This window comes from Vanellus vanellus (genome assembly GCF_965231255.1).
Source record: "Vanellus vanellus genome assembly, chromosome: 4".
NCBI classification, from domain to species: Eukaryota; Metazoa; Chordata; class Aves; order Charadriiformes; family Charadriidae; genus Vanellus; species Vanellus vanellus.
In genome coordinates this window covers 68307669-68322629 of record NC_138909.1, presented here as the reverse complement: position 1 = coordinate 68322629, position 14961 = coordinate 68307669, and the positions used below count along the sequence as shown (strand labels likewise).

General features: G+C 41.4%; 1 protein-coding gene across 1 annotated transcript in view; it reads right to left on the bottom strand.

Annotated features, from left to right (window-relative positions):
• NWD2 (NACHT and WD repeat domain containing 2) overlaps positions 1-14961 on the bottom strand; it is a gene marked incomplete at both ends in the record, with an annotated part of 59579 nt that overhangs the window by 32070 nt on the left and 12548 nt on the right. The window contains one exon of the mRNA XM_082482808.1: positions 2173-2261. Coding sequence (XP_082338934.1) covers positions 2173-2261 — 89 coding nt within the window. The remainder of the gene's footprint in view (positions 1-2172; positions 2262-14961) is intronic.

The following is a 14961-nucleotide window of genomic DNA, read 5'->3' as shown; positions in this document are numbered from 1 at the left end:
ATATTCAGTTCTACTTCCACACACATGGTAGTTATGTTCCCTAACAGCTCCCACCAACTTGAGGGTGCCTGACGGACCTCACGCTTTGCAACAACTGAAACACTTATCAGTGCAGCCAGATGACTCAGCGGAAGCTGGAGCGATGTACTCAAATGCATTTAATTTGGGTCATGATTTATCAGGAAGAGGGTGTCTTCAGGACACCCTATATTATAGCGCATTTGTGGTAGTCACACGCAGGGTAGTTCTTGTTTGGTCAGCAGAAGATTACGTATCAGGATGAAAAGTTATGCGTTCTGCTCTATATGGGGAAATGTAAATTTATCCCTGTATCTGAAAAGTACATAATACTTTCTTGATATCGCTGCACTAAAAACCGTAGTCTTGATTCTGCATGCTAACCTAAGAAACTCAATGTATCAGGAAAGGAAAAGGAAAAAAACATGTTTTGATAAAGCCTACCTCAGAACCTACTCCAAAATGCTTTACTACTTTCCCTTGGTAATTTTTGTACAAGTTTTCCTACTTTGCTTCCACAGAAATGTGATAGCTTTCTAGCTGTTTTCAGAAATGTGTCAGTGAAGCTGTCTCTCAGACCTCATATCACATAAGGATCCTCCTGGTGTTGAAACTATATACTAAAATAATTTTCTTCCGTGAATATCAACTAGAGTAAACTTCATTATTCCTCCCCTAGTGACTATATTACAATCGATTTGAAGACAGACATGTTTCCTCTCACAAAGAATTCATGGATTATGATCTACTTGGAGGAGATATTTCCCTCCTGTCACGGAGATGTCTCCTCAAAGACAACCGAGAAATAAAGAGTTCATATTTTACCGTAATATTACATGGTAATAACAGGTGAAAAATGCTTTATTATTTAAATATCTTTTGCTATTCCTTGCATGTACCACTGCAGCTGGGACTTCCCAATCAGCTGACGAGCTAGGACTTTCAGATGAAATTCTTTTATAGCCATACTCAAAAATCACTCTGGAATTTACCACTGTGCAGATTCAGCAACTCCACTGTGACTCAGGGAACTAAAACCAAATATCCTAATTTAAGAACTTTTAATTTTGATTAAAAACCAGCTGCACGTGCATCAAGAATAATAGACTAGGAGGAATAGGATGTGGTCTAAAAGGCATTAGCTGTTTTCATGTAAGCTACGCTCAGGAAAGCTGAGGTTTTGGGGTCACTAAGATGGGAGGTTAATACTAGTATGTGAGGAAGGCTTAAGGATGTAGAACCACAATTGTTGAAACACTGAACAACATTTTTACAACATCGCAGCCTGTATTTGTTTCTGTTAGCAGAGAGCCATTTCCAGGCCTGCTGATGTATATGGGACCTTACTGGATGACTTTACTGGACTGTGAATTAGGATATATCTGACTTAAAGTATCAGTGAGATTAAATGTGGTGCCAAACTCGTGTGTTTTAAGTCAAATACTGTATTTATTATCAATTGGCTCCTACCAAAGATGTGGATGGGTCTATGTCTTCCATAACACAAAGGAAAACATGAACTGACTTAGGCAATGGGAATTTTACAGCTGACATTAAAGGAAGCAAATTCCATAGTATATAATCTCATTAGAAATGTTCCACATTCAATTCATTTGATAATCAGTTTCAATATTCACCTGGTTAAATTATTTCCCACATTACAGTGGAAGACAAACCCGTAGTAAGAGTAGATATAACAATTATGTGAATATACAGATGGTGCTACTTAATGATGATTACATGAAATTAAAAACAGGTTGCATTAACTTAAGTATGGTTTCTAGAACATGGTAATTCAGATGTAACATTATTTCTTCTTAAATACTTTGAATATCTAAAATAGAGGTGGTTTAATTAAGTTTCTAATGTGAAAGTTGTCTGTTTGTTGCCATATTGCTTTTACCACCAGCTCTATGCTGCATTGTAAAACCCTGTGTTTTTTTCACATATTCAGAATTTACCCCAAATCTGCCTGTAAAATAATCTATGTATATCAATTCAGTACAATTAACATGTGAAATATATTTTTTTTTGCAATTTTCTATTTTACCAATGATAGGACAACAATTACAACATTTTAAAATGTTATCATCTGTTCTAAACAGAGTTAATTTCAAGATAAAGTAATGCAAGATTCAACAGAACAAAACCTACCTGAAATTCCAGCCCATAGTTTTCCCTGCAGAATTCTCTCAGCTTAGGATACACATGTTCTCTTAGGGCACTCCTTTCTGCTATTGTATCTGTGTTTGGGAAAAAAATGTTACTAAATATTTATATGAACTCTGTTCTTTTAGTCAGAGATATACATTTATCACATTAAAAAGAGCCCTTAAAACACACACATACGCACATACAAACCTAATCAAAAGCAAGTGCTGGGATTTAATCTCCAAACTGTATGTTGCACTTTGTGTTGTTTCACATAAATGTGTTTGTATGTGCAACATTAGGCTTCATGCACATCTTAATACTGCAGCATATTTCAAAAAAGCACAGACAGAATTTCATTATCAGTTTGACTTCTGTTTCATTTTCAGGAAGCTGAATTTTACTAATTAGAAACACCACGGGACATAGAGATATACCAAGGATGAAATAGTTCTCTATACTTAGAAATAAATCAGTGATATGAATTAATGACATTAGGTCAAACACTATCACTTTCTTCACCCTCTTTAATCTGGTAGTATTTTAACAGGAAGAAATTGTTAATGGCATTATTTATGGTATCTTTTGGTCTAGGTGATTCCCGCTATCATACTGAATGCACAGTTCTGATACCATGTTATTCTCACCTCAGAAGATGACACATGTTTTGATAACAAAGTACAATATGGCAATGACACCAAAATTATTATTAACTTCTGTCTGTCCAATTTAATCTGAATACATTTATATATAACATATCACTCAAGAAACACACTGTCAAATCTGAAGTAAATTTGGTTAGTAATGAAACCTTGTCTAGATAATAAATTTTATTGTCTCTCTCAATAAGACTAAGATGTGTGATGGACTTTGCTAAGTCTAGATTGTGACCAGTGTCGACTGAGTTAAGACACAGAGGGATGACACCATTGCTAAGTTATTTTCAAAAATAAAACACAACCATTGTAAGCCACTAGATCTGAGTGCCACGTAATGAAAAATAAACAGTGTTAACTTATGAATGATGGAGAACATCTACTGCAGTTAAAGCAATATTTATATAACCGCACTGAAACAAACCAATAGGTTAAAACTGATTTAACAATCCCCATATTGTTGTAAACCAGAGATATGCGTGCAAATCTAACAATGTTTTGTTTATCAGAGGCCCAGCTGATACATTTAAGTCAGAGGTCTGTTCATAGAATCGTTGTCACAGATTTAGAATATTTTTTATTTTGTCAATTCTAGGAGAGTGTGAAATACATAATTTAATTGGTTACACCAAATTCTTAATATTCTTCTTAATATTTAAATACACCTTTGAAGTATTACACAAACATGTGCTATAATTACCATTTATCTTTATAAACAGAAAGCAATCCAGGATACCTCCCGAGAATTATTTCTTGTGAAATCTGCATCAAGGTAAAAAGGATATACCACAAAGGTGCAAAAGTACAGCCATGAGTGTAATAAAATTTATCTGAATTACGCAGTTTTTCCTTCACAAACTTTTGATGGGGAAAAAAGTCAAAGGCTTAGTAGTTTTCATAAAACATCCTCTCTAAGTGAAACAATATTATGTATTTATGATTTCATGTTTTAAAATATACTAACCATGCTAATGTGTTTGAAGACAAAGAATGGTCCAGAATCATTAGTCAAGTCCTTGCTCCATTGCAAGCTTTTTATTTGACAGTGGGCATGCCACTCAAGGCAAGATCCTAAATCTCCAGTGCACAGCTTTTATATATCCAGCTTGAACACTGCAAATAAGAGACCCTGCTCTGGGTTACATTCGTGGGAGTGTGGCCACACTCCCTCTCCCCTCGCTTCCCTCTGGGAGGTAATTACCCTCCTCTCCCTGGCACTGGAGAGGCTGCAGCAGGAGTGCTGGTGCCCAGCTCTGAGCACCCCAAACCAGGGGGAAGATGGAGAGGAAACTGGAGAGGCTACTGAGATGGTCAAGGGCCAAGAGCACATCGCCTACAAGGGGAGATCAGTGGATCTGGGCTTGTTTGGTCTGGCGAAGACTGTAAGGGGGACCTAACCTCAGCCTACAACTATTTCTAAGGCATTTACAAAGATGATGGAGCTAAACTCTTTGTGGCAGCATCAGACAGTGCAACAAAGGCTATGATAACATATTACAGCTTGGGAAGTTCAGGTGGGACACTAGGAGACGCTCCTCTGTCCTTGGAGCTCTTCAAGACTAGACAAGCTCATGGTTACTGTTGGCAGCACTTCAAGAGGGAGATTAGCCCATATGATACTCCTGATTCCCCCTGCAACCAGCAGTGATCTATCTCTCAGAAGAACCTGCAGGTTTGGCTTGGTCATCCAGGCCCCTCGTACAGTGCCTGGGAAGACTTTCGTTATTGTGTGGGCCGGTGGCATCAAAACTGTAGAGTACAATAGCTGGTGCCATGGACCCAATGTCCATGCCATATGTATTTCAGGGGATTTCACTCTGTATTGGGTCCAACCCCCACAGACATTTGGAGTGCATCAGGTGAGATCCTGGAGTTATTTTGCTGGTTTTCATCCCAAAGGAAACGAGTTAATGCACACCAAGACTGGTCTATGATGTGTGTCAAAATATATTAGATAGCGATGATCAAGAGATTCACCTCAGAAATGTAATCCAGATCTGGATGAATACAGATGCATCCTACAAATATTTAGGAATGGAGTGCAAAAAACAATGCTCTCAGCCCAGAGCCGCCTGAGTTAGTACATAAGGAACACAGGGGCGGATGAGTTGCTCTCTCCTTAGGATCCACAGCCATTAACTTTCTCTCATACTTTAGTGCCTAAGTCAACCTTTTCTTGCAGAATGTAGTACACAGCTAACGAGGCTAATTAGCCGGAGGGTTGCACTGTGCCGATGCAGCAGTATTATTCTGGCTCCAAAGCAACTTTCTCAGTGCTAGCTTAGAGTCCCTGTACTGCACAGTGTTGCTGTACCTTGTGATAAAAGCTACCTGTGTACTTCGCTTCATTTGAAATACTTCACTTTTATTTTTTTACCTTCACAGTAACCAAGGCCCTTAGATCAGTCAATGACAGATGACAGAAGACTATATATTCTATATTCTTTGCCTTAACACAGCTTAATTTTGGCATGCAAGTCTACGAAAACACAGAGCATCGTATCTTCACAATTGAGTAGAATAAACTGTTGAAAACCAACTTACTACTTGTTCACTGAGCTAAAACAAAATGATTCTTGCCTCTCAACTAAAATTAATAATGACTACAGCTTTGTTATTAAGGAAGCAACAATTCAGTTACTGTTTGCAGTTACTTAAATGATCAGTGTGACAGCAGACGGAACAGTCTTGCTAGGGAACTAAAATAGGTTAAGTTGCAGGAAAAAAAAATATTGGCAAAGGGCTGAAGTTAAGAGGAAACACGATTAAATGATAAATAGGAAATATATTGCCTGAGGTATACAACAGATAAAATCGTATTCTGCTGCTTGCCATTTATGCCCGTAGAACTTTTAGTCTGCAGAACTCCACTGGCTCTAGATTTAGAACATGGTGCCGCTCCCTGCAGCGTAACTTACAGAGCCTTGTTCAGAAAATGAAACAACACACCGCAAGAGTAGTGTTCCATTTCTAACACCTTATAAATGAAACAGAAAGAGATAAAACACTCCTTCAAGTAGATCTGCGTTCTGGGTAAGACACCCGGCATACCCATGCTGTATTTTTATTCCTACCTCCAAATCTATGGAATGTGCTTATCTAATTGGAATTTGAGTCTGGTGCTTATATTAATGAATTTTAAGAATGCCTGTATTTGTAATAATTGTGAAACTTTAAGGAAACAGAAGTGCATATAGTTAAGATGAACTACAGTAATTAGTATGGATGGCAGCTAAGCTGGTTTAATTAAATAAAATCTAACCTGATTTACAGTGACAGCAAATCTGTGAAGCTGGCAGATCCTAACAACAAAAATGTCACACAGGCAAATTCCACCTTCCAGGCTGCTGCTGCAGATGAACAGATGAACTAAATAACATTCTTCTAGCAGCCAAAATGAGACAGTAGCTGTGAGATGAGCTTTGTACACCTCCTAATGTTAATTCTGATACTCTGAAATCCAAATGATAGTCCACAATGACCTGTGGGAATGAAACTTCATCTGCAAAACAGTTAAGACAAGACTTAAAAAAGCTCCAACCCTAAATTTGCATCCAATATTAAAAATCAAACCGAAAAAACACCATCTTGTGCAAGACAGTGACTTGCTGAACACATATCTTTCTTGCAAGTGCTAACTCTTGCAGACAGCTGCCTCCTAAGCCAGTCCACAACCACACCATCCTGCCTACCCCTACACTTTGAACTGACTGAGAGCACCATCGCAGCCCTCCCTCTCTCTGTGCATTCCCCATGTAATGCTGAGGACAGAACTGAATTAGCCATGTATGCATTTATGGCCTCTCTGCCAAATAGTAGGCAAACGCTCTTTAAAAATGAGTGTTTGGGTGAGGTGTGATTTCTGAAGGCTTGTAGCTCAGTCAAATAACTGCCAGTTTTCATTAAAGTACTCCAAGGTGCTGCTTCTCAGCATGAACTATTTCCATGCCAAAGTCTGACCTTCAAACACAAGCTGTTCTGCTATTAAAGTCGCTTATTTTATTTTTAATAGGGAAATTACATTTTACATGCCTGTGTTAGTAAACAGATGATGTGTATTTACAAACAGTTGCCAAACATTAATCTCTGGGATAAAATAAGTCATGGAAAATAGCCAAGTTGAAGAAAATTTTGAAACATATATGCAAGTGCACAGAAAAAGTTAATATGGAAGCCCGATGGAAATAATTGCCCGTTTTCAAGCACCAGTTATTCTACCCTAAGACCAGTTTCTCTTCTTGCTGGTGGTCTTCCTGGTCTGAGTTCAGCCACAGTGATGGGAATGGCTGCGTGTGGGCTGCAGTCCCATAACAACTCTCACTCAACCAAGGCTCGATGCAGCTGAATGAGGAGGTTGGTCAGCCCCATCCTGTTACCATGTGTTGCACAGAGGGTGCCACTGTGGGGGCAGTGAGCCCCGCTCGACCACCCTCAAAGGAGCAGCGCATTCAAATTGAGAGTCTGTTCACAGAAACATAACCCGTGAGTCACCTTACCCAAGCACAATGCAAGCTAAAGCCCTCAAGCAGGGGAAAGTCCTAAGCAGGGAGGGTGTTTGCGCTGCCACAGGTTGACCGACAGAGGAACGCGGCATTACCCAGCTTGTGGGAGCCAGCAGGAAAATTGCTGATTGATATATCAGGTTGAGGCAGGCAGCTGAACCTGGAAGGACCAAGGCAGAAAAAAAGGAAGACGAAGAGGAAAAGAGCTGCTCTTGCAGCTGTTCAAGGTACCACAGAAATAAACTTCATACAGGGTCACAGAGCTGCCTGCAGGTTGCATCTCCAGCCCCTCACCCAGGAAAGAGCAGCTCCTTGAAAGCACGGAAGAAAGAATTTCTGTATCATCCCCTCTGTGCTTGGTTTTCCCGTGCTTTGCAGTGGGTCAGAACAGAGGCTTGCTGGGGGTCTTGACCTCCCCTCTCTCACAGCCTACTTCTCTGCTAGCTCAGTCTCCGCACAAACGCACACAGATATGTTTATTATCACATAATGTTGGAGTCTTTTGTGCAACTATGGAGGTCTGAGGCCCTGGATGAGCAGAGGACATCTTCTAATCTAGTCCTGAATGCGTATCCACTAAGATACCCAGCTATTTACTTCCTCTAAGTATTCTAACTGCTTAGATTTGCTGGATGGGTAGGACAGATTCTTGCCAAATGATTTTTTTTCATGTGCTGCAATCTTAAAATATGTGGGTATTTTATAACCACTGTCTACTAACCGCAGTGAAAATTTCTGTACTTGAGTTATCTAAGGATATGATGCAAATAAGGTTAAAAATTACTTAGCAGCAATACCAAGTAAGGAAGTGGCTGCCAAACCTCTTAATGCTCGTATGTTCTTGTCACATTGGACTATTCAACTGAATTATTCCTTTTAAACTGCCCTTTTTTTTCTAATAATGCACAATAGCATTCTATATTACCCTCGATACTAAAAGCTTTGAATACCAGTAGGTAACAAATGTCCCTAAATATTATGGAAACCTTGTCTCTGAAAATAATACTGTAATAATAAGTCATTTGCATTTGTATAGTGCCTTTCATCTGAGAATCTCAGAGCACTTTGCAAGCAATGAGTTTGAATCCTGTAGCTGGTAAGAGAGGGAAAAATGACTTGAGCTACCTAGTACCCTTGCCTTCCCAGAAAATTAACTCCATAGACTCTGTTGTCATTTCCTTTCCTTGGGGTCTATGTGAGTAGACAGCATTAGAATAAGTATCCAAAGCTCCCCAAGATTCTTTTTAGGGAATGGGAACAGATTGATCTGGGTGACTTCTTCCAGTATGCCCTCCCCAAACAATACCGCCAACCTTCAGGTCTCTACTGGCTCTCTAAGAAGGCAAATGAGAAACTGGACAGACTGAGAGCCATTCATTAATTAAACTAAAACTCACAACGGACTCTAACCATCCAAATAAATTCAGACCAGCAAAATACTGCAACGTTACTGTGATGTATGCAGGTGCTTATCCTCACCCAGCCTGATGGTGGGAGGTCTCTCATGGGACGTGCAGAAAGCATGCATGACTCTGGTGGACTAAGAAGGACCTAGATCGCAGTCCCTCAGCTCAGAGGTTAGTGCTTTAGCCACCGAGATATTGCAGAACAACATTAGTGTCATCTCCCTCTCCTCAACCTTGTCAGTTCTTAAAAAAAACAAAATGCAACAACAGTGGGCTGAGCATTTGAGCGCAAAGGAATAGCCACGTGGCATGAAAATCAGAAGAAATAACAGAAAATAGCATTAAAATAGTAAGTAATCCTGAAACGTGTCTCTCAATTGTGAAGAAAGAGAAGACCACAAATTTGTGGTCTACATCAGAACATTTAAACAAACACATTTTCAGAACAAAAGATCTACCTGAAGCAGGATTCAAAATGTAGGGCATAATTATAAGTCTAAAACTTCCAGTTGCAGCAATTAGCTCTTCTTTTTTAGCCCCAAATCAAACAACCTATTTAAAATGAGGTGTAGTTTTAAAACGTGTTTCTCTGAAGTGTTCCCTACTGTCAGTTCTATAAGATGACAAATTTAAACAACACATATAGAGTATGTATTATTATTTATGATAATGCTTAATAGCTGGCCATGTTTCACAGTGACATCTTATAAAATATCCTGCATCTTGACTGTTAATATGATTAACCAGTGCCACCTATTGGCTTAACAATAACACCCAGCTGTCAATTTATTTACCTAAAAAAAAATGAGGCAACTAGTAAAATCAAAGGGGTCAAGACCCGTGTTAAACTACAGAATTTTGGGGAAATACCAGTATGGAACTGACGCAACAGAAGAGAAAAGCAGTTGCTATATCTAAATATCAAAAGACTTTTGATTATTCACACATGATTGTGTTCCCAATTTAAAACAAATGTTGGTTTCTAAGTGTTCAGAGTTTTATTATGTGTAAAGTAAGCTTACATGAAACAAATTTGGATTCTGATCCAAAGGATGGTGAAGTTAATGGAAAGGTCTTAAATGAAGTCCTACATTTGTGGCATATACTGAAACCCAGTACCTTCTGATGCCTTACTGACTTCCACAGAGTTTGGATGAAATCCTTCAATCCATAAATTAATAAATAAAACCCTGCTACATACTCATCAAGTCTAGTGGGTATGGTATGAGTGAGGACTCTTGAAGCAGAATTTTATCTCATAATATATCTTAACTAACCTCACATTACCCCTTGAGGACACAACACCCTTACATGTAGATGTTCTTAAAAAAAGTTAGGTTGACCTGGAATCCTTTCCCAATCCTGCAAATGATCCCTGGATTGCAGCTTGGGTGCCTAGGTGCCCTTGTATCCCTCGGCTATGATTTGTGGCGAACACTACAAATGCAAATTCATCTGCCCCCAAATGCCAATGCACAGTGGGACTTTAGCGGCACCATGGGTTGAAGGCAGAATCTCTACAGGGGGAGAATTTTGCATTCTGCAAACTGCACAAGTGCAAGAATTCAACAAAATCTAATTCTTTCATTTAATAAAGTAAACTAGCAAAAGCTCTTGAAAACATGACAATTTACAAACATTTATTGTCATACAATTAAATGATGTGACAGGAGAAACTGAAGACACAGCACATTTAGAGACACCAAAATTAAGTCTGAAAATTATCTCTGCGGAACACCGAAGCTTATTACAAGAAAGCACTGGAAAACAGCAAAGCCTGCAAGGACAAGAATTTGCAACTATAATCAGAATTAACGTGAAAAAAAATCTTCTCGTGTTATCTAAAAGAGGACTTCCAAGTGAGCTGTGCAAAAAATAAAACAGAAGACATTAAAAGGGCCAGTGCAGTAACAGAGATACATGCACAAATCCTACTAATTCATCTAGAGGTGTCAACTCACACTTCAAAAAAATATGGAATTACCTAGAAAGCAGAAAAAACACTGTAAAATATTTTTAACAATTAAGTTGTGTGTATGGCAGTAGATTTACTATTTTTTTTCTGACATTACTAGACCAAAGAGAAAACAATCAGGGTACATTACTAACGCACTTGAGGTAATGAGGCAGTGGCAATCAATAAAGCAATGGGATGCCACAGACATTTCGTCTCCTAACTGAACTGCAGATTCAAGTGCTGGAAGCAAACGAAGTAGTATGTTGTAGGCTTAGAGAAGGCATACAAAAGAGGCAAGCCATAAAAAAAAAACCATGAGAAAGCAAGAATCATAAAAGCACACGCGTATTTCACAGTACAGGCCAGTGCAGGCCCATTAAATACGCCTCGTTCTGAAGAAATTCCAGTAAACACTCCAATGTGACTTTACATCTGGCAGTGCTGCAAAGCTATGGAAGAGCTCTGCAAGCACTGCTGGCTCTCCGGTAAAGTTGCCCTTCCCTTCTCTAAACTTTCTATTCAAGTTCACAAGTCACAAAATTCTAATCCAGGTCATACTCTTCCTTATGTTTGGTGGAACACGGCCATGGTTTGGGTCACTACAAAACTGCTGAAGTCAGTCAGACCAGCTGGAAAAACATGACTGATAAATGTAGCCTACTGAAAGATGTGAAGACTTTTACGCCAGAAGATGAAAAAGTCTTGAACCTGACCCTTGTGGGTGTGCAGACACCCCCAGAAGAAGTGAGAGATGCTGCTTGCAGTAAGTCTGCATCAATAAAGCAGGAGTTTTCTTTGCAACAGACTATTTTTCTTGATGCTAAATGGAGAGGGCTATTAAATAACATCACTGTGCTGTCAGGATAGTACTTGGCTGCTGTAGAAACAGTTATCAAAGATGAAGAAACTAAATGACAATCCCTGCAAAGGAGAGCAGCTGCAAGAGGGCATTAAGCCCAGAGCAACAGGACTACATGAGGGAGGGATGCCAGAAACTCAACCACGCCTTGCCTAAATAAGAGAACCTCAACTAATTTCTTACATGACTATTTCACAGACCGACAGACAACTTCTACCTAGCTATAAACACCCACTTACAGGCACTGCAGTACAACAGATTTTAAAACTGAGAATTCCAGGCCGAGTCTGTGCTAAAAGTTGTTGAGCGTGACCAAATAATTCACAAAACTGGCTCATTCTGATGGATTATGTAATGTCTGAGAGGAAAACAGTGATTGACATGTAAAGGAAGAGTGATTTATCTTACCTCCATTCTCTCTTACCCTTTCCAATTCTGATGATTCATGTAAGCATTGTTTGCAGTTAAGATTCTAGATCTCTAGGAGCTAGAGATGTGTGCACGCCTCCAAGGCTACAATCTCATTGGCATTGTAGAAACTTGGTGGGATGACTCCTATGACTGGAGTGTTGCCATGGAGGGCTACAGGCTCTTCAGGAGAGACAGGCAAGGGAAATGAGGAGGTGGTGTTGCCTTATATGTGAAGGAGCAGCTGGAATGCATGGAGCTCAGCCTAGGGATGGATAAAGAGACAACTGAGAGCCTATGGGTCAGGATTAAAGGGAAATCGGGAGCAGGGGACATTACAGTGGGGGTCTGCTACAGGCCACCCGACCAAGAAGACCAAGTGGATGAAGCCCTCTATAGACAGATAGGGGCAGCATCACATTCACAGACCCTGGTTCTCATGGGTGACTTCAACCACCCCGACATCTGTTGGAAGGGTAACACAGCCAGGCATAGGCAATCCAGGAGGTTCCTTCTCCAAGTGGTTGAGGAGCCAACGAGGAGAGGAGCTACGCTGGACCTTGTTCTTACCAACAAGGAGGGGCTGGTAGACAGTGTCAAACTCAAGGGTAGCCTGGGCTGTAGTGACCATGAAATGGTTGAGTTCGAGATCCTTGAGGCAGTGAGGAAGGTGTGCAGCAGGCTGACCACCCGGGACTTTGGGAGAGCTGACTTCGACCTCATGAAGAATCTGCTTGGTGCAGTGCCATGGGATGAAGCGCTGGAGGGAAGGGGGGTCCAAGGAAGTTAGTTAATATTCAAGGACCACCTCCTCCAAGCTCAGGAACAATGCATCCCTACAAAGAGGAAGGCAGACAGAAAGGCCAGGAGGCCTGCATGGATGAAGAAGGAGCTCCTGGACATGACCAAAAGGAAAAAGGAGGCCTATAGGAAGTGGAAACAGGGGCGGGTAGCCTGGGAGGTATACAGAGGAATCGTTTGAGCAGCCAGGGATCGGGTTAGACAAGCTAAAGCCCAGATAGAACTAAATCTGGCCAGGGACATTAAGACAAACAAAGAATCCTTTAAGTATGTCAGTGAGAAAAGAAAGACTAGGGAAAACTGTAGGCCCTCTCTGGAAGGAAACGCAAGAACTGGTTACCCGGGACAGAGACAGAGCTGAGGTACTCAATGACTTTTTTGCCTCAGTCTTCACTGGCAAGGACAAAAGATGCAACCACACTACCCTTGACGCAGAATGCAAAGACAAGGATTGGGAAAATGGAGAACCGCCCACTGTAGGTGAAGATCAAATACGAGACCACCTGAGGAATCTGAAGGTGCACAAGTCCATGGGACCTGATGAGATACATCCGCAGGTCCTGAGGGAGCTAGCAGATGAGGTCGCTAAGCCACTAGCCGTCATATTTGAGAAGTCGTGGCGGTCTGGCGAGGTTCCTGCTGACTGGAAAAGGGGAAACATAACCCCTATTTTCAAAAAGGGAAACAAGGAAGACCCAGGGAACTACAGGCCAGTCAGTCTCACCTCTGTGCCTGGCAAGATCATGGAGCAGATTCTCCTGGAAACTCTGCTGAGGCACGTAGAAAACAAGGAGTGATTGGTGACAGCCAGCATGGCTTCACCAAGGGCAAGTCATGCCTGACAAATTTGGTGGCCTTCTACGAAGGGGTTACAGTGGCAGTGGACAAGGGAAGACCAACTGATGTCATCTACTTGGACTTGTGCAAAGCGTTTGACACTGTCCCACACGATATCCTGGTCTCTAAATTGAAGAGACATGGATTTGAAAAATGGAACACTCGGTGGATAAAGAACTGGCTGGACGGTCGCACTCAAAGTGTTGCAGTCAACGGCTCGATGTCCAAGTGGAGAGTAGTGACGAGTGGCGTTCCTCAGGGAATGGTACTGGGGTCTGTACTGTTCAACATCTTTATTGGCGACATGGACAGTGGGGTCGAGTGCACCCTCAGCAAGTTTGCCGATGATACCAAGGTCTTTGGCGAGGTAGACACGCTGGAGGGGAGGCATGCCATCCAGAGGGACCTGGACAGGCTGGAGAGGTGGGCCCAAGCCAACCTCATGCAGTTCAACAAGGCCAAGTGCAAGGTCTTACATCTGGGTCGGGGCAATCCCAAGCACAAATACAGGCTCAGCGGGGAATGGCTGGAGAGCAGCCCTGAGGAGAAGGACCTGGGGGTGCTAACTGATGAGAAGCTCAACATGAGCCAGCAGTGTGCGATCGCAGCCCAGAAGGCCAACCATATCCTGGGCTGCATCAGAAGAAGTGTGGCCAGCAGGTCAAAGGAGGTGATTCTGCCCCTCTGCTCCACTCTCGTGAGACCCCACCTGGAGTACTGCATCCAGCTCTGGAGTCCCCAACATAAGAAGGACATGGACCTGCTGGAGCGTGTCCAGAAGAGAGCCACGAGGATGATCCGAGGGCTAGAGCACCTCCCCTACAAGGAGAGGCTGAAAGAGTTGGGTCTGTTCAGCCTGGAGAAGAGAAGGCTCCAGGGAGATCTTATTGCAGCCTTCCAGTACCTAAAAGGGGCCTACAGGAGAGCTGGGGAAGGACTTTTTACAAGGGCATGTAGCAATAGGACCAGGGGGAATGGCTTAAAACTGGAAAAAGGTAGATTTAGATTAGATATCAGGAAGAAGTTTTTCACTGTGAGGGTGGTAAGGCACTGGAACAGGTTGCCCAGAGAAGTTGTTGAGGCCCCATCCCTGGAGGTGTTGAAGGCCAGGCTGGACGTGGCCTTGGGCAACCTGGTCTAGTGAGAGGTGTCCCTGCCTATGGCAGGAGGGTTGGAACTTGATGATCTTCAAGGTCCTTTCCAACCTAAACCATTCTATGATTCTATGATTATATAATCCAGTTGAAAAGGTCATTTTTTATAAATTTTCAAATTTATCTGGTTTTATGAGAAAAATATTTTTGTGATTATTTGATTTTACTGTATTTTTTTCTTGTTCCAGATTTTATTATTTTTTTCTGCTTGC